Source organism: Ipomoea nil, unplaced genomic scaffold, assembly GCF_001879475.1.
Source record: "Ipomoea nil cultivar Tokyo-kokei standard unplaced genomic scaffold, Asagao_1.1 scaffold2280, whole genome shotgun sequence".
NCBI classification, from domain to species: Eukaryota; Viridiplantae; Streptophyta; class Magnoliopsida; order Solanales; family Convolvulaceae; genus Ipomoea; species Ipomoea nil.
This window is the reverse complement of record NW_017618708.1, coordinates 3873352-3894097: the sequence shown is the minus strand read 5'-3', so window position 1 is coordinate 3894097 and position 20746 is coordinate 3873352. Positions and strand designations below refer to the sequence as shown.

At 35.1% G+C, this 20746-nt stretch overlaps 1 protein-coding gene across 1 annotated transcript; it reads right to left on the bottom strand.

The window, feature by feature from the left end:
• Positions 1 to 12904: 12904 nt before the first annotated feature.
• Positions 12905 to 19357, bottom strand: LOC109150857 (mannose-1-phosphate guanyltransferase alpha-like). The gene is made up of 15 exons (XM_019298829.1): positions 18824 to 19357; positions 18461 to 18558; positions 18187 to 18287; positions 17996 to 18074; positions 17790 to 17850; positions 17505 to 17551; positions 17323 to 17415; positions 17128 to 17218; positions 16344 to 16392; positions 14483 to 14599; positions 14245 to 14392; positions 13844 to 13936; positions 13690 to 13758; positions 13337 to 13379; positions 12905 to 13256 (listed from the first exon to the last, which is right to left on the bottom strand). The coding sequence occupies exons 1-15, from the start codon at positions 18879 to 18881 to the stop codon at positions 13156 to 13158; spliced, it is 1248 nt and encodes a 415-aa protein (XP_019154374.1). The 5' UTR covers positions 18882 to 19357; the 3' UTR covers positions 12905 to 13155.
• Between the last annotated feature and the right edge of the window lie 1389 nt (positions 19358 to 20746).

The following is a 20746-nucleotide window of genomic DNA, read 5'->3' as shown; positions in this document are numbered from 1 at the left end:
AACGGGGAAATGGGATTTTGGATAAAAGCCAGCAACAATAAAGCGAAGTCATGTCCATAACATTTATGTTTTGCTGGCTATTTAAAATAGTAGATGGCTACTTGGTCATTGTGTGCATTTGTGGATACTGTAATTGTGAAATAATATTGTTACTAGCTGAGTTTTTTGTGCATTTTGGTAGAGTAAAGTTGTTATCTGAATTGGGTGTATCAATGACATAATGTTTCGTGTTGTGTGAGATGATATATTTGTGTTGAATGTTCGTTTCTAGGCATGATTTGTGTTTAAATGTGTTATGTTATTTGTTAAGTGGAATGTAGATGGGATTGTCAGAGCTCTTATTTAAAATATATGAGTGTTTATTTGTGATGTGGATTTGCAGAGCTCTTATTTGCTATGGGTAATATGTGCATAAATGAGTGTAGTATTTGTGCAGTTTAATGTTTCCAGAAATGAGATGTTGGTTAGTTAATATTTGCCCATTTTGAATTAAGCATTTGCAGCAAAGAATCAAAAGTTGTAGAAGATACCTCAAGAGGATAGGGATGGCCAGAACGCCAATGTTGATTTCATAGATCCACCGGTGCAAGAATCAAAACTTGATAACCAAGATGAAGATGGGGCAGAATATGAATATTATTAGTCAGAAATTCTAATTAGATATGTTGATGGAACACTTTTTGTTGTGTATTTTACAGTTTGCCACGAATGAAATAGGTTTTAAAGTGAACATGGTTTTGGGTATGTTTAGAACTTTAGATGGGGAGTTGTTTGAAGATTCAAATAATGAGTGCCGCTATAGGTTTAAGATTCTGTGCATATCATATTTTCAAAAACGTGCATTTGTGGGCGTTTTGTGTGTGCGTGACTGTGTGCATCAGCAGATATGATTGCAATGCAATTCAACATTTTTGAAGTTGAATGTGCAACTCAGATTAAGATTATTGTGCATTGGCCAAACTGATATCTCAACCATAGTAAACGAAAATGCACAACGTAGTTGAATTAGAATACACAATTGAAAGATGCAAATGTATCCATAATTTAAAACGATACAGTAAACTTAAAAACCAAATCCCAATAAATAACGAAAACAAAGTTAAAGAACATAGTTGAATGGTGGTAAGAAACGTAATATAAATTATAATTCAAAAAAAAAAAAAATTTACTTAATCGATGGGATGTTTAAAGCCTTTACGGGAACACACTGAAAAGATGAATCACTTACATGCTTTTATGGATCACCCACAAGCTACTTAAAGCATTCCCAGGAACACATCAAGTAATTTAAAACCACAACACCTTCCTCATTCTTACTAACCATACTTCGACGTACATAAAAATCCACCACAAACGCATATTGCTGATAAAACGCAACACCATGGTCAAACCTCTCAAAACGTTGGGCCTTAAAAGGCCTGACTGCCTCATCACACGTTGGCAACCAATACGTTGTCCCACTCGGCAAAACATCCATCACACAACATTGAATGGATTCGGAACGACCTACACACCCAACCAACCAAAAAGAAATTTTAAAAAAATCGTAAATGCATGTGAGTGGATTAAGCACGACTGGCACAAAACTAGAGCACAAACACATACATCACCGATGCACACAAACGCACATCCAATAAAACAACACACTACTATAAATTGTACCCTCATACGCATCAAGAGAGGGTGGGGACGCACACACAACAAACCTATATATACCCCCGGTGTCACATACCTCTACAACCAACACCACAAACTGCACATAAATGAGAAAAAAAAAAAAAAAAAAAAAAGGCACACGCGTGGATTAAGCACGACTGACACAAATATACTGCACAAACACAGACATCACCAATGCACAAAAAAAAAAAAAAAAAAAAACTACGGCAATCGTACCAACACCCCGTCGAACCTATACGAAAGTAAAAAAAAAAAAAAAAAACAAACAAACAAACAAAAAACCAAACCCATCCCAACCCACCAAATGTTAAACCTCGAACCCCCCCCCCCCCCCCCCCCAGAGCAACACTATGTAACCAGTTACTAAGAAACTACAAACAAAAAATCCACTTATCCGGTTCCTCGATCTAAATTGAATAAGAAACACTTGCAGAAAAAAACGACAATGAATAAGAAGGATGATAAAGAATACGTACCTAGTAACGCCATCCTACACATCGTAATACAAAAACACACAAAAGCCAGACGTGAAAAACAAAAGTTTGCGCAGCAAGAACTCTTTCTTGGACGCGGGGACACAAAAGTTGACACAAAGCAGAATTGTCACAGAGCACAAAAATGACCGCTATGGAAATATGGTTAAAATCAAAGTTTACCTTAATTACTAATCCTAAAAAAAAGTAAATGATCACAAAATAATAATGACCATGTATAAAAAAATAAAATAAAAGACTAAAAACCCCCAAATCCCCCATCACGTGAGATTCCAAAACAAAATAAAAGACCAAATCAAAACCACACATTAACCTTAATCAACAGCCAAGATTAATCCACAATCCTAGGAAAGCATCCTCATTTGATCCTTAATCTATATATATATATATATATATATTATAGGGTCATATTAGTGTGAGGCCGTCCTAAGATCCGTGCGATGAGTCGAACTAATATGAAAATGTAATACATATACGCAGGGATGTAGTTAGAAAATTTTGTGAGTGGGGGCAAAGTTTGAAAAACGTTAGAAATGTCAATTACAAAATATCAAACAGTCATAATAAGGTTAAAATACAAAATACATTATAAATTACAATAGAATAATTTTGATATATTACACGATAGTTAGAGTCGGAGCTAAAAATATACTTGAGTGGGTGACAATAAGGGTGTAAATGAGCCGAGCAGCTCGCGAGTCGCTTGCGAGCGGCTCGGTCAAAGCTCGGCTCGAGCTCGGTCAAAATCGAGCTCGAGCGGATCGTTTAGTAATCGAGCTCGAGGCGAACCTAGATATTCTAGGCTCGTGGCTCGTCGAGCCGTATATATATATATATATATATATATATATATATATATATATATATATATATATATATATATATATATATATAGGATCCGGATCAGGTGAGGACCTAATCTTTGGTGAGGACGTGAGGACTAATCTTGTGCGTTTGTTTTTTTTATTTGGATGACCGAGATTTGAGTTCTTGAGATGACATGGATTGATCTTTTTTGTTAAAATGGGGTAGTAGTGTCTTTTTCTATTTTTTTTTTAAGTGTGAACGCATGTGTAATCCTTGGCCAAATTGGTTTCCTATTTTCTTGGATCATCACCATTGCAATTTGGAACCGCGATTTCTTCATTATTGATTGAGTGTTCGCCCATGCAAACTAATCAGTATTTTTTATTTTTTTTCGCTCGTTCTTTTGAGTATAATATTGTCTATATTTGGATTGTCGTGTATATGTATAAATGCTTGGGTAGTACGATTGTGCATTCGTGTGTGTTGATTGTGCAACCTAGTGTTGTAAGTTGTGCACTATAGGCTAGAGAGTTGTGCATTATAGCACATAGTTCAGTGCATCGTAGGAGATTGGGATGTCCACTGTATGATTTTTTGGCGGGGTTTGAATGCACAACAATAAAGTTATCAATGCACAACACTCAGTATAGGAATGCACAACATTTTGTATAGGAATGCACATCTTTTAATAAGACTGATTTACCCTAAATTTATATATTTTAATATTTTAAAGGGATTTATTTTCTTAATCCTTGTGATTTGTTCCTTTTAATCTCAGCCATACATCATTATGATTTAATGGTCTAGATTAGTCCTTACGTCCTCACGTAAGATTAGATCCTCACCTGATCCGGACCCTATATATATATATATATATATATATATATATAAAATACATAATATAATATAATATAATAATAATATATAAAAATAACAATTAGAAATTAAAATTTTAAACTCAAAATCCCTAAAAGATTTCTATTATTTATGTATGGATAAAACAAAGTAGTTTTAATTTTGAATTAAAAGTATTAAATAGGTCAAATTCAATGTCAAATTCGAGCTCGAACTCGAACAATCGAGCTGCTCGAGCCGAGCTCGAGCAGCCCGAAAATTACCGAGCTCTAGCTCAAGCATCAGTTCTTGAGCTCGATCAAACTCGAGCCGAGCCTACATTAACGAGCTCGAGCTCGAGCATACCCATGCTCGAGCTCGGCTCGTTTACACCCTTAGGTGACAATGTGAAAATATTTATGACAACATATGAAACATAATAAATTAGATAAAATAATTTGAATAATACTATATTCATAAATATGTTTTAATTTAATTTTTTTAGTTAGATCAACTTTATGTTTTTCTAAATTAATTCGAATATAATGAAGTATAATATAAACTTGTATATTGCTCCGTACATTAATTGAATGATTCATAAAAAGTAGACTAAAAGAATATTTAATTTGTTAATTAAATGATTTATAAAAGTAGACTAAAAAACTATTTATCTTAGGAAGAAACGAAAGAGATAAAATAAATAAGTGAAGATAAGAAAAATGTTGTTAATGAGATTTGAACCTGTGGCCATAGGCTTTCTTAAGATAAAAAATAAAATTTAACCAACTAAGCTACTCAAATTATTAACAATTTAAACATAAATATTTATTTTATATAACATCTAATGCTATATATGTATATCTATACATATATATAAAGAGGTGGGGGGAGTGGGGGCAGCTGCCCCCACACTAGCTTCGTCTCTACATATACGAAAAAATGTAATACTAATCAAGAATAAAATGTTTGTTACTAAAGGAAAATTAAATGTACTACTTTTGAAAAAAAAAAAAAAACATACAGATAAGGGTCAAATAAGCCATTTAAATACACTGATTTGTGTAATTAGTCCCTTCAACTTTAAAAAATTCCAATTAAATCATTGAACTCAAATAAATTAAGCAATTAACTCCTCTTTATATTATTTTGCTAGTTTTTTTTTTTTTTTTTGGGGGGGGGGGGGGGGGGGGGAGAAGGGGTAGGGGTGACCTAGAGATCATCTGCTGCTACTGGTATTAGCAAAGGATCTCGCACATTTTTTATATTGTTATTCTGATTTTTTTAATTTCATTACTAAAATTTAAAACCCTGTATTTTGACTCCCGTTGCCGCTGGTGGATTCGCCCGTCGCCGTCGGCCCGCCGTTGCCTTCTTCCAGATATAGAAGAAGGCAACGACGGCTGCTATCACGCGTATTGAGTGAGTCCCAATCAGTGCTGCTCCGCCATGATCCAGTACATCACCGCCCCGGTCTCCGCCGTGTGAGCCGTCGTGCGCCGCTTCGATAACCCGCAGGCGTACAAGCACTTCGTGAAGAGCTGCCACGTCATTGCGGGGGACGGCGACGTGATGGACACTCTGCGAGGTCCGCATCGTGTCTAGCCTTCCCGCCGCCACCAGCACAGAGCGGTTAGAGATCATGGACGAGGAGCGCCATGTTATCAGCTTCAGCGTCGTGGGTGGGGACCACCGCCTGGCGAACTACCGCTCCGTGACGACGCTCCACCCGCAGGCGAGCAGCGAGGACGACACTGTCGTGGTGGTGAATGGGCTCTTTTCCGGCGACTTTGACGATGGCCCGGCGGTGTTTGCGATCTTCGCTTTTGTTAGCAAGAGTTCTTTTAATTTTTTAATGAGTAAATATCAGCCAAGGTCCCTCGAGTTTGGTGGTTTCACTACCTATAGTCCCTAACTTCCGTAATTATCATTCTTGGTCCTCCAAATTGCAAAATCTGACCATCTGCCATCCTCGTTAAGTTCTTCCGTTTGTGCCGTTTAAAATAGGGATAAAATTGTCATTTGCCTTAAATAATTCATTTTTAATGTCTTCCGTCTGGGCCTTATTCTCCTTCATTCGCCCCTCATTTTTCTCTAATCTCTCTCTCAAGCTTCCAGAGATTAATTCAGTCCAAGGCTAACGGCTCAACCTTACCGCCGTCACCGCTACTTCCATGTCCCTCTCCACCCTCTTCTCCTCCGGCGACCGCCTCAACCGTTTCTGTACTTGTCTTCCGAAACCCGTTTTGCGGCCACAGCGCCGCCGCCGCCGCTTCGAATCCAGGCACACCGAGTTTTATTATTAGTCCATGGAAGCTATTGAAATTAGTTGGACCTATGAGATCTGTCTGCTTTAAAGTTTCAGTTTTAGTGCTTATCTTATAGAAACATGGCAACGAAAACGACATATATGGTACATAAGTACATTTTCTGGAGACAAATTGATGAATGTGTTGGTTCTGTTTCAGGTCAAGATTTGGTAGATGGGATAAGATCATTGCCACATTTTTGTTTCCTGTAGCTTGTAAGTCATCCTTACAGGGCCAGGTGGCGACCGGTCACGCGTAAACCCCAGGGGATCAAACAATTTTGGTGTTTGGGCACACACACACATGGTCCTTGAAGTCACAACAAAACTCAATTGCACTTGACTCTAAGCAGCACCAACTTCTGCCTTTTTCTATTGTCCTTTTCAGCTCCCTCTAAAATATTTTCTCTTCTGCTCAACTTTGCTGTTCTGTGGTCATACTTCCAGAGTGCATAAATAATATAATGAGCCAAAAAAAGATAATTAAATCTGGTGATAGCTTCAGCTTGCAGATGCATGTAAGGCTTTGTCAAACTCACATCTTTGAAAACAACCACTTTTGAGTTGCCAATCCAATGTTTCATTTTTAGATTTTTAACTTTCAATCTTTGCTATTTCTCTCATCTATTAGAGCCTGGGCATTTTCATCATCTTTTCTTTTGACGTCTCCATTAGTGGCTCACGAACCAACTCTGGAAGATAACGTTGAGAGAGAGAGAAATTAAAGAGGAATGAGGGACGAATGAGGAGAAGAAGGCTCAGACGGAAGAAACTAAAAATGAATTTTTTAAGGGAAATGACCATTTTATTCCCACTTTAAACTATTCAAACGGAAGAAACTAACGTGAGGATGACAGCAGGTCAGATTTCGCAACTCAGAGGACCACGGATGGTAATTACAGAAATTAGGGACTATAGGTGGTGAAACCACCAAACTCGAGGGATATAAGTTAATATAATCTATACTATATATAAAAACAAAATTCTGAAATTTTAACTTTCTGCCCAATTCCTAAAAAATCTCTCTTCCTAATAAAATATATTGATTTCAAATTTCCCATTCGTACAATAATTCTGCGTTAAAATTCTATTCTAATATTATAATATAGTGTAATACAATCTATACTATATAAAAAAACAAAATCCTGAAATTTTAACTTCCCGCCTAATTCCTAAAAAATCTCTCTTCCTAATAAAATATATTGATTTCTATTTTTCAATTCGTACATTAATTCTGCGTTAAAATTCTATTCAAATATTATAAAATAGTGTAATACAATCTATATCTATACTATATATAAAAAAAAAAAGAAAAAAACAAAATCCTGAAATTTTAACTTCCCGCCCAATTCCTAAAAAATTTCTCTTCCTAATAACTAATAAAATATATTGATTTCTACTTTCCCATTCGTACAATAATTCTGCGTTAAAATTCTATTCTAATATTATAAAATAGTGTAATACAATCTATACTATATATAAAAACAAAATCCTGGAATTTTAATTTCCCGCCCAATTCCTAAAAAATCTCTCTTCCTAATAAAATATATTGATTTCTACTTTCCCATTCGTACAATAATTCTGCGTTAAAATTCTATTCTAATATTATAATATAGTGTAATACAATCTATACTATATATAAAAACAAAATCCTGAAATTTTAACTTCCCGCCCAATTCCTAAAAAATCTCTTCCTAATAAAATATATTGATTTCTATTTTCCCATTCGTACATTAATTCTGCGTTAAAATTCTACTCTAATATTATAAAATAGTGTAATACAATCTATATCTATACTATATATAAAAACAAGATCCTGAAATTTTAACTTCCCGCCCAATTCCTAAAAAATCTTTCTTCCTAATAAAATATATTGATTTCTATTTTCCCATTCGTACATTAATTCTGCGTTAAAATTCTATTCTAATATTATAAGATAGTGTAATACAATCTATATCTATACTATATATAAAAACAAAATCCTCTCTTCCTAATAAAATATATTGATTTCTACTTTCCCATTCGTACAATAATTCTACGTTAAAATTCTATTCTAATATTATAAAATAGTGTAATACAATCTATACTATATATAAAAACAAAATCCTGAAATTTTAACTTCCCGCCCAATTCCTAAAAAATCTCTCTTCCTAATAAAATATATTGATTTCTTTTTTCCCATTCGTACATTAATTCTGCGTTAAAATTATATTCTAATATTATAAAATAGTGTAATACAATCTATATCTATACTTCTATACTATATATAAAAACAAAATCCTGAAATTTTAACTTCCCGCCCAATTCCTAAAAAATCTCTCTTTCTAATAAAATATATTAATTTCTACTTTCCCATTCATACAATAATTCTGCGTCAAAATTCTATTCTAATATTATAAAATAGTGTAATACTATTCCTATTCTAATCTATATCTATTTTATATATCAGTGTTGCAAAAATCGTGTCGCTTGCCGCGGCGAGGAAGGCTGGAATCGGCCTCCTCAGCGGCTAAACTGGCCTTTAATTTTTTTTTTTTTTTTAAGTTGTAAAGTGTCAAAAGTTCGGCAAGGCATAACTTTTGACTCCGTTGTCCGTTTTGGACAAATGTTTTTTTGAAATTGCGTATTTTTTCGAGATCTATCCACCGCAAACTGCTGTAGGCGGTTTGGCCCACCAATTTCTAAAAAAAAAAAAAATACTTTATTAAAGAGTTTCTAAGAAAAAACTATGAGAACCTTATATTTTATTAATGAATTTTTAAAATTTTTAATTAAACTATTGTCTCGTGCATTATTTAATAATCTTTCTTTATAATTGGTCAAATTATTTAATTATGGTGAATTTTGGAATAATTAATGATGGTAATAGAAATCGTAGAAGAATATAGAATTGAACAATATTTAATTATTGTGACTCACGGAATACAAGAGTTAATGCCATTTTTGGTCCTAGACTTATTGGGGCATTGACACTTTTCATCCTCCATAATAAAAATTGCCACTTAGTAGCCACTATTATTGATCGTTGGACAGTTTTGATCCTCCGTCAATGACGCCGTTTGTTGACCGTGAATTAGATGAGTTTTTCTGTCTTTTTATGTTCTAATCCTTGTATTTCTCCATCTATTGGTCACTGCTACATCCATTTTTTCAAACTGAGGTTATCCGCTTCAGTCCTTTCTAATATTAAGAAACCATCTTCACCCAACTAACAATCACGAATTTTACATTTGACATCAATCTCAAGATAATGGAAACAAGTGCAGTTGGAATAGAAAGGGCGTTAGTCCATGCCTGTGGAAATTTTGTCGAGCATACAACATAACTAGCAAAGTCAGGAATATCACCCAACCCCTCCCTTAACCTTTCTGCATCAACTATAATAGGTATGCCCCTACTCTTTGCCTCCTGCACTACAATCAAAGAAGTCTCATGCAGCCTTCCATCTAAGTAGACAATATTTACTCCAAGCGTTGAAGAAAATTTTGATTTGGGTATGTAGATCCTCAAATATCATGGGTGGATATCCTGGAGTGAAAATGCACGTGCGAGTTTTTTTTTTTTTTTTTTTTTTTTTTTTTTGGTTGTCAACAATGACATATGTGAATGGTGAGTTTCCTCCTTTGGACACCACCATAAAAGATGTATCAACACCATCCCTTTCAAGCTCATCAAGTATTCTTTCGCCATGCGAGTCATCAGCAACCTTAGATATGATCCTTGAATTAAGACCAAGACGAATTTTATCATCCGGGTTTTATCAAAGCATTGCCAGTGTTACCACCTCCTTGAACCTCAAAGCTGGTGCTCCGAATTTTATCATCCGGGTTGGGGAATGAAGCTACAACAGCCAGGAAGTCAACACCGGCCATTCCAACACCTCAAACAATGCGATTTTTGGGGAGCGGCGGATTCCACATTTTCAGCTTGAAACTTCAATGAATTTCAGGTAGAATAATAGAGTTTTTGAGGTTGTGCACCAAGTAGTTGTGGTAGAGAGAGATGGGAAGGATATTTGTGGTCAATATGGAAGGGAGGACTTACAGGTGCAAATTCTACATCACGCCATCTACAACTACAACTGCTATTTACCATAGGAGGGTTCGCCGACCTGCTGCCCTCTCTACTTCGGCGGAACCAAAAACCACCGGTGAAGGCCCCAACCTCGCCGGATCTGTTTCTGTACCGCCAGATCTGCCTTACTGGTCCGTCGCCTGAAGGAGTTACTGCCTCGTATGCTCGCCGCCGTACCCACAACTCGCCGGAGAAGAACCTCGCTGCTACTCACTACCGACGGTTACTACTTAGCCGCCAAGTCTCGCCATCTCGCCTCACAGGAGTCACAGCAGCGCTGGTCTAAACAAGATTAGAAGAATAAGACATAAAAAGATAGAAAAGCCCTTCTAATTCACGGTCAACAAACGGCTTCATTGACGGAGGATCAAAACTGTCCAACGACCAATAACAATGTCTACTAAGTGGCAAGTTTTATTATGGAGGATGAAAAGTGTCAATGCCTCAATAAGTCTAGGACCAAAAATGGCATTAACTCCGGAATACAATACAAGAATATTTAATTATAGTTATATTATTATTGTGCCTCACGACCATTATATACTAACATTACTTGAAAAGAAACTAATAATAATAATATAAGTGGTAATAATAATATCTAAAAGTAATTAAGTGTTAATAATAATAGTAAGAATATTAACGTAAGAGTTGTAACATAGAATAAATTGTAATAATTAATAACTATAGTCTAGGATTAAATTTTAAATTGTCAGGAAAGATAAACGACCTCTGGTGAAATTAACTCTTAAATAATTATATATCGATTTAAATATTCTTAATATATTACAACAATTCCATTCCGTGCATCGCACGGGTGAAAATACTAGTATATAATAAAAAATATGTAGATGCCACATCGACACGCCAAATCAGCTCCAAAAATCTAATCATCAATAATTTACATGTTAATTGAAAGTAACCTACAAAATAGTCTAATTGCATTTTTTTTGTAAGTTTGAGGTTCTAATTGAAGCTTTTTGGAGTTGAAGAGCCTAATTGCACAAATCAATATAGTCAGAGGGCTTTTGATGTAAAAGTAATACGTTTTTCATCAAAAGCATGGCATATTCCCTTATAAGTAATATTGACAAGTGTTTGTTACTTATAAATAAAAATGTAATACAGAAAAAATGTAATACTTTTAAATTAAATACATTTTTCTTCAAAAGTATTATTCTTTCTCATATAAGTAATAAACATTTTTTCCTAATTAGTATTACATCTTCAATATAAGTATTACATTGCATCTTGACCTGACCCATCTCACGTACAAGGATCCTAAGACGGTCTCACACAAGTTTTTTGTCTATAATATAAGGATAGTTTCAGGTGAGAACTAGTAGGCTTGAAAGACGTGCAAAATAATTACATTTATCTATCTAAAATGATCAAATGTTGGAAATTAAGGAAAAACACGCAATGACATTTTCAGAATTACGACAGTACATTTAAAAATACTTGATAGTAGGCGCTAGGCGGCCACTTACCTTGGAGTTTTGGCCTATAGGCGGCCAAAACTCGGTCGGCCGCCTAGGCGGCCGCTAGGCGGCCTAGGCGGTCAAACTCGGCCGAGTCGACCGATTTCGTTCGATTTTGACCGTTTTGACCAATTTTGACCGATTTTGTCTGATTTTGACCGATTTTGACCGATGTCGTCTTTCATTAATTATTGATTTTAATATTATTATGACATTATGACTTATAAATTATCATTATTTCATTTATTTAGATGTGTTATTTGAGTGAACGTTGAAAACAACCTCATTATAATTGTCGAACTACAAGTCTGTCACTATTTTTTTTAATTTTTTTGGTGCCCGCCTAGCCCCGCCTAGAATCCGCCTAGGCGCCGCCTAGACCGCCTAGGCGCTGCCCGGCCGCCCGACTAGCGCCTAGCGCCTACTGCAACCTTGATAACTGATAGTGCATTCAAGATCTATAATAGTACACTCGTGTGGCAATTTACATCCTACATCACGGCGCGCGTTGCACTGTGCACCCAGATGCAAAACGACGTCGTTTTAATTTTTTATTTTTTTTTTTTGAAATTTCTCGCCCCAGTGAATGACAGTAATTTTTTCTTTAAAAAAAAAAAAACCGTTGTTCAAAAATGTACATAATGTTATACTAGAATACACATAATTGTATACATGAATGTACATAATTATATAACAAAATATACATACTCTTTTTAAAAGATAATACACATAATCTAACATAATACATAATAAACATAAACTTTTAACATAATACACATCAACTCTTAACATAATACACACAAATTTTCTGATTCGGATGTACATAATTGTATAAAAAGAATGTACATAATTGTATAAAAAATGTACATAACTGTATGAACAAATACACATAATTGTGTGAACAAATACACATAATAGTATGAACAAATACACATAATCACAGCAACTTCCTACCGCGCCTCCCAAAACGACGTCGTTTTGGGTGGCACGCGGCGCACAGTGCTACGCGCGCCGTGGTGTAGGGTAATCACATAAAAGCACACCTTCATAATCACATACACTATCAAGCACACCTTCATAATCACATAAAAGCTACCACATTCTTTTATTAATTTTTAACATTTGATCAACCTATATAAACATATGAGATTAATCTGTGTGAACCGGAACTCCTAGTTTTCATTTGAACCTATATATACTTTGAAATCCTATATATACTCTCAAATCTCAAAAAATTTATATAACTCATTGAAGTCAATTTTCTCATATAACATGAAATGCAATGAAAACAAGAAGCATTTGAGAGTATTTATTACATCAAGAATCTAACAAAGAAATTTACAACATCAAGGAATTACTAGGAATCTTCTTCTTTCAGAGCTTGATTTTACAAAAAAAAAAAAAAAAAACAATGTCAATACACACAGAAGTTCTGTTGGTATGGAATATGGATGATCTGATTGAATTTGTTATTTGGCTGTTGGTATCATAGTAAGATTTCCTCCTGAACACTGACATTTAGGGTCTTGTTTGGAAGGACGATGCTGTTGATCACCACAACCTCGTCTTCCACTCCCACGGATTCACCTGATTCATACATAATCGAGTCGTTAGAACAAATAGTAAACGCATTAGAAGGGCAAAGGGAGGCGGGAGAGCCACAGTACCGAGGATCGTGACTCCAAGCTTAGCGTTGTAATCTCCAACAGCCTGAAATCGATTAGGTAAAAAACCGAAGGATATCTTAGATGAAAGGGCAAAGTTCCAGTGCTTAATGAACTATGTATAAATGATTCAAATCACTAGGCTTACTGCAACGAAGCAAGTAACAGCTCGGGAATGCAGTAAACAAATATTATAGCAGATTCATGCAGTAAACTAATTGAAAATTACGCCAATCAGTTCAAATATATAGATTTCACATATTAAGGAAAAACGGGGCTGCTGATTTGGCAGAAGGGATGATAAAATCAGTTGCTTCAGTTGAACACGAACTTTATTTTAGGAGTTCTGAACTTACCTGGACTCGAGACCATCTCCCGATAGAAGACTTCCACCCAATAATAGCATGAATAACAACCGCATTTTCCTTCAGCACACAGAAATCCATGTCAATTAAAGAAAGGGCATGCCATTAATGCAGCTCACTTGTTGGAGATTTGCTAAATAAGTACCTTGATTTCCACGTCATCGAGAACAATACAGTCGATGAGCCTTGCACCAGCTCCAATACGAACGTTTGCAGATATCGAAACATTTGGACCAATCTGTTCAAATTTATAGCAGACAGGTTGTTCTTAATCAGAAGGCAAAAAGCAACAGTAAATATAGAATCCAAATAACCAAGATTGAGTGATTATTTTGTTGGATATACGATCAAGAAAAATTTGAAATTTCATCACAAATCCCCTCAATTTTCCATTGACTACACCCCTATTTTCCATTTTCCCCCTCTAGCCAAACACTGGAAACCCGAAAAATGATTTCCAAAAATCATTTTCCAGATTTCCAAATGCAAATGAAAATTAGACAAGAATAAGAATATCGCGGTATAGAACTTTCATAGCATAACTACCTTTGCAGTTGGATGAACTTTTGCGGAAGGATGAATGTAAACATCACCAGTGATTAGTGCGCTCTTTGTGCCATCCCCACTCGCCAAAAGATGGGGCGATGTGCATCTAAATTGAGAAAGGTACAGACCAGAGCATTTCAAAGACATCCTGCAAAGGAGTAAACCACAAACCGTCAAATGAAACCTTCGTAGGTGAAGGTGGAAGGACTTTTGTAATCACTTAAGTGGTTTGGCTTACCCAGGAGTTTTTATTTGTTCCCAGAAGTCCAAGGTCTCGTAGGTATATAGCTGCTTCTTCCCTGCAAGTGGAGATAAGATATCTTGATCCAGACGAACAAAATCTGCTGGAAGACTCCTGCAAAGGATCAATTGTAATTATTCTCTAACAAAAAATAGGTTTCCTGCTTGAAATTCCACACAAACTGACACAGAGATCCAGGAACCAGTTACGATAGCAAATTCTGGGAAATTCACAGCTAAAAACGTACCCATAACCCGCCAGAGCACATGAATTTACTAAAGGAATATTATTCAAGGGACTATTTTTGTAAAGGCCTGGGCAGAAGGTTAAAAAGAGCCAGATTTTTAAGTGTGGGTATGCAAATGAGTTACACATGGATGTGTTAAGGTCAACTAAGAGGGATTAACTTTGAACTAATGTTTTATCGAGGACTTCATCCATGTCAGTGATTTGTATTGCCAAAAATACATTTTTAGGGGGCAACCCCAACCAAGTTGGTCAGGTTGTTGACTTGGTAACCCCAAGGTTACAAATTCGATTCCCAACGGGAGCTATTGGCCTTCTTGGTTTGAACCAGTCAGCTATGAGCAACCTAGGCTGGTTTACCTCCTTGTAGTCCTTTGCTAGCAAGGGTCACAAGGCGGGGTTACCTAGTGCACACCCTCGGGTAGTGGCTGCGAGTTTCCTTTGTCGCTCAAAAAAAAAAAAAAAAAAAAAACATTTTTAAGTTAGTTCACGTCATTGAACTATGTAAGGCATCCATGTGAAGTGATTTGAAAACATCAAGCACCATCAAGCAAAAATAGTGACAGATTGCCTTAATCAAACTGCTTAGATTTTCAGCACCCATTAGCCGATAGGTTAATTGTTCTATGTATTTTTCCTGTGTCTTATCATGTTACTAACCTGACTGATATAGCTGCTTTGCTCAATGGCAATTGTAGAATTTGGTTCCGTTGGGCATACATACATACATAGATACATATAAACGAGGTGTTTTATTTTCTAAGGAATAAGGTTCAAATTAGCCACTGAACGTAATCTGAAAATGCAATTAGGCCACTGAACGAAAAAAAAGTGCAATTAGGCCACTGAACACTCCAAAAACGTGCAATTAGGCCACTGAACACTCCAAATGTATGCAATTGCACCGAGCTTCATTCCGAAAAATTTGAAAGGACCATGGAAGATATATTTTTATATATTGCAACTAGCATTTTGTACGCGCGATGCGCGAAAACTTATGCCCAATATTAAAATATTTGTAAGTAACAAAATTTAAAAAATTAGTTAAAATTATGTTTTGCAATTTCTTAAAGTGATGATATTTTTGAATTATCATATATTTGAATAATATAGTGATCAAAATAAAAAAAAATAAATAAATAAATTATATTTTTATATAATAATAATTTACAAATAATAGTAAGCTAAGACTCACATATATGATATATTGATATGGATACACAAATAATATATATATATATATATATATATATATATATATGATACACATATATAATTTAACATTCATATAAATATTTAATTAAAATATAATTTATAATTAAATTAATTGTTATATGATAATTTTAATAAAATGATAATTAAAAATAGGAAAAAGATATGATAGATGTAGGTGTATGGTAAGATTGGTAGATATATTAAAAACTAACGGTGTTATAACGGTGTAAGGGTGATTTTGTCCAATGCAAATGAATGTACAACAATTAAAGCAAAATGTATATATTTATTAGCATATAAAAAAGAGACAAAAATCAAGGACATAACTTGTATTGGCACTTATTATGTTTTTAGATATAAGCGAAACATTAAGACACTGCAGACTCAATGGATGTACCTATTGGGTAGCTGAAGAGCTTCAAAGCTAGATACACGCCGCAGGTTAGCTGCAAAAAGCAGAAATAACTTTACAGAGTATAACTAGCAATTGTATAACCATAACTAATTGAAAATGAAGAACTCCTGTAGGTTAAACTTTCAAATTGCAGACCTGTTTCAAATGAGAGAAAAAAAAAAAAAAAAATTCTAACATTGTTGACAAGAAATTGTAATGTCTGAAATTTGAAAAAGGGGCCAGCTAATAGGTTTAGGATAATACTTATAAATAGAATAAGTGAGTAGCAAAGAACAAGATGCAAGGCTTTCGGGCAGGGCATTCAGATTAATATGCCCGCATGGGCAGCTCAACTGGTCACAGAGGTGAAATTTGTCACAGGAGACTTAGGATCGAGTCTCACCAGCGATAGTGTGGGAGCAACCTCTCAAATGAGGGGGGCTCCTTGTGTGCAGGGAGCAAAAGTCTAGCCTCTGTTGATCAATTGAGTCACCATGATTTACCCCTCCACAATTCTGTTGGGCTGGGGAGTGGGGGCGCCTAGGGTTGGTGATTCCACGTTTTTTGTCACAAGATTTAATTTAATGGGCAATGAATTTCCCCTGAATAAGTTCTCTGTTCTATATGGAGATAATTTTTTTTCTTTATTTTGATGATTTCTAGAGGCATGGAAATAAAAGGTCTTTTACACGGACAACAGATAATTTTCGGACTTTCCGGTTATATTCTCACTTCCAAACTTAAGAGTGTTCTAGATCGCAAACAGGTGTGAGCCTCTAACACTAACCTCTGTCTTTCCGTTGAGTAGATACACCTTGAATGGCAGTGAAAATATCTGGAGTAAATACATAAACACCGCAGTTTATGCGTTCACTCACCTGCATTTTATACCCTAATTTAGAGCTTGAACATAAACAATTATGTATACATCACATTCTCAAGCACTATGAAATGCATAACAAATTTTTGGATCTATACATACAAAGGTTTCGGGTTTCTCTGTATAGTGCAGCAGCTCATTTGTAGCAGGGTCAGAAACGAGTTCCCCAAACTCATTTGCCAATTCAGGAGATACCTAAAGAAACATAACGAGGAGAGAACTGAACAAATATATCATTCAGCTAGAACCTCCTTACAAAGAGAGCGTAGGAATTTTCTTCTTACCTTGCTGACAAGGATTGTTCCCATACCTCCGTATTTTACGTGAGCCTCTGCAAGTTTAAAATAAAGTAAAAAAATTGGATATTATTGCATAAAAATAAAACCGGTACTTGTAGTTGTGTACTATCAAACGTTAAATCTGATTGGACTCTGGAAGGAAATGATCTAGAGAAATAACTTCAAAAATGACACTCGATCAGATAAATCAGCATTCTCAGGGAAGCGAAATTGGCTAATTACATGCCAAAGAACAAGAAAATGAGTAAGACTTAACGGAAAGAGAATTACCAAGCATCTCAGGCAGTGGGAAGCTGCAGCAAACATCACAATTCAGTAAAAAGATATGTGACTGCCAGGTAAAACAAAAGAAGTATATTAGCCATAAAAGCTACGGAGTATAATTCATCAGAAAAATTAAAACTTTTTACCCCCCCCCCCTAATAAACAATTGCATGACTAGTGTAAAATAAGAAATGAGTCATGAAGATTCTAACCGGGCTGTCTTCCATGATCATATCCCTGAAGTTGTATAGTCCCCCACCTGAGCCATGTGGTTTTTCCTCTTTCAAGTATCTAATAATAGCAAGTTCAAAAGCTAAAGCAATAATCTCGATGTGAAAAGTCATACTAAAAAAGCGTTTTGCTGAGCTTAATTATGAAAAGGAAAAGAAGGCATGAGTGTAACCTAACAGGAACTCTCAGTTCATTCGAGATCGATGACACATATATGGTAAATTCCCGCTCCTCATAGAATCCAACAAGGTAGATCTGTGCTAGGTTCGGAATCTAGGACAGAATCAAAGCCCCAGTCAAAAGAATACCAAACCAAGTTATTGTCATTCCCCACGACACCAGATAATGAAATCAATGCTTCATAAATGTAGGTGAGAAACAGAAACTCAAGAAAAAGAACACCATAAAAAAGTGTTGACTTTTTAGCCATTCTTCAAACCACATACCCTTTTGCAGGCAGAAATTGGATGATGAACCATTGGCTGTCCAGCTAGGGGAAAAAGTGGCTTTGGAATATTCAGTGACAGTGGCCTAAACCGAGTACCTAAAACACCAAACCAATCAAAAGAGGTCTCACAATTGAACAAAGAATCAAATCTTTCTACACAACCCACACATTTAACAGAATTGATTTAAAAAAAAAAAAAAAAAAAAAGTTACACTCAGATCCTTGAAAAAGGAACCAAACTTTATACATAAACACCACATTTAGCAAAATTGAAACAAAAATTGAAAAACGGGCCTCATTAATTCCACAAAGAAAAACCAGAATCTTGATTACTACAAGAACGAGAATGGAAATCCCATACCTTTGGTTGGTCCTCCTACCATGATCACAGCAACAACTTTCTCCGCAGAACTCCCCATTTGTCCAAGAAAAAAACAAAACCCAGATCTCAAAACTCCCAATACAACCACCTTCCAGCTAAATCACCAGCTCCAACAATTCTTAAATCCCAGTATGAAGTGTAAGCCAAACCCCCCCAATACTAAAAAATGGGGAAAAGAGCGTTAAAGTAACAAGTAATTATCTTGGAATATTCACCATCCAGATCTCAGGGTATTTATTTTATTTATTTATTTATTTTAATTTCAAACTCCCTACAGGGCTAGTTCCAATTTATGAGAAGATAAAGGGGGGTTGAAAACAATAGTGGCAAGAGACAATTGTACGGAACAAATGGTTGGAAATGAAATTGAGGAGATCCAAGTAAAGGGAAAAAGGAAGGCGCAGGCTGAGGGTGGGGCGTAGGTGGCGAATGCGATAAGTACGTTGACAGCAAGAAGAGAAAGAGGCCAAATGTAAGGAAGTTTCACATTCACATTCACATGCTCCATCTCTGCAATAGTGGGGACTGTTACCTTGCTATTCAAGGTGCAGACAATTTTGTTCTTATTAGGGACTGGATTTTTCTTTTCTTTCATTATTTTTTTCCCACTATTTTAATAGTTTTTTAATACGTCTTTTTTTTTAGTATTGTTGTAAAAATTGACCTAGGCGGTTACCTAAACACCGACTAGGCGCTAGTCGCCCCTAAACTGAGGTGATTTCAGCCAACTAGGCGTCCTAAGCATCGAGTTGGGCGCATAACTCGGTCAAGTCAAGCACCTAACTCAGCCATTTTTTTTGCATGCTCAACTTCTATAACTAGGCGTCCTAAGCGTCGAGTTGGGCGCATAACTCAATCAAGCCATTTTTTTGCATGCTCGACTTCTATATTTCTCATTTGACTAGAGTGTCCGACTACTGACTCTGTTATAATAATGTAATATACGCGTCAATATTGACTTAGGCGAGTCACTTCATACCACAATGTTTTTTTTTTTTTTTTTTTTTTTTTTTTTTTGGTATGCTACTAACTCTACATAAATAGCCAATAATGTCTCCACAGGCTTGAACTCACAACCCAGGTGTCATTAGACCACAAAGTCTTTACGATTTTTTTTTTTTTAATACATCTTAAAACTTCGTTTTGAGTTGAAAGAAAATAGATGGTGTGTGGCAGAGCTCACAAGTTACTATATCATCTCAAGTGAGATGAATAATATTTTTAGTGAAAATATAATACTTTTTTTTTTTGAATGTTACTGATTCTATTATATTGTAGTATTGTTCAAACATACTTTCTCAACCTAATGAAGCACACAGAGTCAATAACGTCTCCACTGAGGCTCGATCTCATGACCTCCCACATGTGAGAGGTCACATGTAATACTTTTTTTAAATAAATCTATAAGTATAATATTTTTCTTTGAATAACATTATATTTTTACTAATGTTTTTTTAAGGAAAAAGTAATAGTTTTTTAATAAAAATGTAATGTAGAGTATTTGTTAACTCATAGAAATGTATTATATTTTTATTTAAAATATTACATATTTGAAATACTTTTTACTTGAGACGATGACTTGATAGAAGTTTTTGTGTTGTTTTAATTATTCACATTAATCGTTTTATGTGATACAAATATATTAACACTTAAAAAGATATTTTTATTAGTAAATTTAAAAAATCCCCACTTGAAAAAGAAAAGAACTTTATTTGAAAAATTAGAAAGAAATTATCTAATGTGGCTTAATTTATTGATGTAAAAAAAATTTAGTGACTAGGGAAACACGCAATCATAATCGATTATAATGTGACAAATTAATTTAAATTTTACATAATTGGTTTTCTTAAACCAATAAGTTGCTCCGGCTGAGAGTTGAACTTATAACATTCCAATTACCAA